Consider the following 3,207-nt stretch of genomic DNA (forward strand, 5'->3'; position numbering starts at 1 on the left):
ATTTAATCAAATATCATATCCACTCTAAAAAGCTGGATTTTATTAATGGTATCTTCACTCAATACTAAAAGCAAAAGTAAGATTCTACTTCTGGGCCCACCATCCATCCCCAATCTCCATCCATTAATATAAATAGAGTCAAAAGTTGTATGTTGTACTATAATATAGACCACAACACTTATGTGGTTTTAATTTGTATTATAGTATTATCTCTTGACTATCCCAGAAGACACATCATCATTTATAATCTATGGTTCCTTAGTCTATTCATTTCATCATTTGCCACTGTTGATAATGTGATTTTCTTTTCGACTAGTCCTAGTTGAGCAACTCCTTGAAGTGTTCTTACTCTACTTAAGGCAACGTATGCCATTCCATCTTCAAACATTTTAGGACCTAGATCGATAACATCAGCATTAAGAGATAGACCCTGAACCTTATGTCTGGTAGCTGCCCAGCAAGGTAGTAATGGTAATTGTGTACGCTGTAATGTTACTCCTTGCTTGTCATAGAACTTGGCCGTGACTGGTTCTATTTGAACAGCTTCTTGTTCTAATGAATCATCAATTGTGTCACAGCTCACTAGACCTACAAGAGGGTCATGAAATTTTACATATACTTTTTGTGGTAAGTCCCCTTTCTTTGATTGATCATCAGCTCCATTTGGCCAAGAGAAACCCACAATTATTCCTCTAGCTCCATTTACTAATCCTTCCTCACATAAAATGTTACGTCGTAACATAACCTGTGCTCCTATGGCTAACATCACTTTACGTGATAAGCCAGCACAATCTCTATCACTGGAAGGTATGAGCGAATCTGGGACTTCTTCACGTGCTACTACACCAGGGATTAGTGTTGTTGACTTTACTATTTAATGCTCTGCATCAAATTCATATATTTTAGTAGAGTGTGATGAATCTTTAAATCTACTGTCATTATATTCTTCTACTTGTTCTTTTAAAAGCATTGGACGTAATGCATCAACAAATGGAGGTTGACTGACATTAATGGGATCCCTGATACAACTTGTCAATCTTGATCGGAGTACACTGATGTCAGACTTTGTCTGAGAACCAATTCTCACACGATTGAGAATTTCTGAATATTGTGTGTCTCCTCTTTGTCTCATATGGTGAGTTAGTTCTACTAATTTGAACTCATCCCTCCACAAGTGTGTTGAGCCTGGATTGCAGCCTCTGCCATCTTCAAATACAAATTTGTCCCTCACTGGTGGCAACTGATAGAAGTCACCTACTGCAATGACATTTAGTCCTCCAAAGAGAACCTCAGTGTCATCTGTTCCTTTAATTTCAGTTAGCCTCTTGTGAATGAAGGACATTGTTAAGTATGAGACCATACTTATCTCATCTATTATTATGGTGTTGACATATTTCCAGGATTGTCTTAGTTCCTTTAATGTCTCACCTCCAAGCTTTCTATAGGCAGTGGAGTGTCCATGCTTTACAGGAAGATTGAGAGCCCGGTGAACAGTTAATCCACCAATATTAAAGGCTGCAACACCAGTTGGTGACATTAAAACAAAAGTATTTCCAGCACCAATATGAGCTCTTTCTACATGCTCTTTGACGACACTTATTACATGGCTTTTACCAGTTCCAACACCACCTGTTATAAACATACGAAAAGGGCTGGGCATTGACTCTCTGGTCCTCATTTGAAAATCATGTACTGCTCTAAAAAACTCAAGGACATTCTCATAAGGGACTTATTGGGAATCATAAAGACTCGCTATCCTTGCTTCAAAATCTGAGTCTGAAAAGCGACGCCTTGAGATAGAGTCTAGAGTCAATGCATCTTTTATTTCACCAATATTTCGTTCTATATTTTGACCGCATAGATTTTAATGATCATTATTATCATCAGCTAATAATGCGGCTATATTATCAAGATATAACTCATGGTCATATATTTTATCATGACCATCACCTTTGTTATTATTTTCTAAATTTACGTGTGAAGTACAAGGAGCAACAGGAGCGTACACAGCATCGCCATATTGATTTAGTACACGTAATTGCTCCGTCGCTCTTTGTACTTCATGAGCAAAAGAGGAGTGTTGTTCTGTACTTAATACTTGAAATTTATCTTTATTTGCTACAAATGATGCTTGAGCAGAGCCATGATTTCCAATTAAATCAAGAGTCTCATTTCTCCATGGAAGATAAAGAAAGATTAACTGATAATATTAACTATCACCATGAGACTCTAGTGTTATTGTTGGTAATCTGAAGCATGCTTACTTTCATCTTAGATATATCTTTCCTAGACCATTCTTTAGTTTATATCTAGGTTGAGCACAGGAAGTTGTTGCCTCAATTTTTATCAGCAACGTTGTACCATACAGAAAAGTGTGCTAGACTCATACTGTGAAATGGTTCTCCATCAGGACGAGATTGATATCTCTCTAAAGGACTGGAATTGAAGACATCATCATCTCCAGTATCATAGCTCTTAATTCTCTATTTGACTTAAATAGTCTTCCTCATTTCTCTGGTCTACTTGTATTTATGAATACATATGATCGACTAGAGCCTCTCAAACGTAAGCCAGTAGTACAAAATACTGCCTCTTGAGCACTAAGGATCTATGACTTATTACAGTTGTTCCTATTTTTAAACGTTTCTGTCTCTGGCTACAATTTACTGGCAATTCATCTAGCTTTCTTGCTATCTGTTGTTTAATCTATTCTGGCTCATCTTTACACATATAATGGCATACATATTTTGCTGCTCCATAGACATTTCCTCCTACTTCAATGTCCATGTTAGCTCTCCATGCTTTTAGTAGGTCAGGATTGTATGGATTTATCATCTCAGCACCTACTTCAAGTTTCAATATGTAGAAATGGGCTTTGTTTTCAACGTCAGCATTCCTTTGAGACGAGTTGTGTCACTTGGCCTCTTTGGGTAATCAAAGCGGCAGTGATTCCGTCCATTTTTTCTACATGTTTGTGTATGGTTATGCTTTTGTAATGGCAATACTAAATTTTTTAAATCATCATCTTCACCATCTTTGGGTACATGGCAACTAACACATTTATCAATGAAACCCGGAGCTTTCCTTCTACCTTCTACTGTCTTAATATCTGGTGCATCTTCTACCCACCATAGACTATGTATATGAGGTGAGCCTCTTTGTTGAAACTCAAGTCTCAAAAAGTAGTCTTTTATTTCACCTATAGGC

General features: G+C 37.1%; 1 protein-coding gene across 1 annotated transcript; it reads right to left on the minus strand.

Moving 5' to 3' along the window:
- Positions 1-241: 241 nt before the first annotated feature.
- Positions 242-1,678, minus strand: LOC100633288 (ATP-dependent DNA helicase PIF1-like). The gene is made up of 2 exons (XM_003383987.1): positions 934-1,678; positions 242-870 (listed from the first exon to the last, which is right to left on the minus strand). The coding sequence occupies exons 1-2, from the start codon at positions 1,676-1,678 to the stop codon at positions 242-244; spliced, it is 1,374 nt and encodes a 457-aa protein (XP_003384035.1).
- Positions 1,679-3,207: the final 1,529 nt, after the last annotated feature.

This window comes from Amphimedon queenslandica, unplaced genomic scaffold, assembly GCF_000090795.2.
Source record: "Amphimedon queenslandica unplaced genomic scaffold, v1.1 AMPQUscaffold_13502, whole genome shotgun sequence".
Lineage (NCBI taxonomy): Eukaryota > Metazoa > Porifera > Demospongiae > Haplosclerida > Niphatidae > Amphimedon > Amphimedon queenslandica.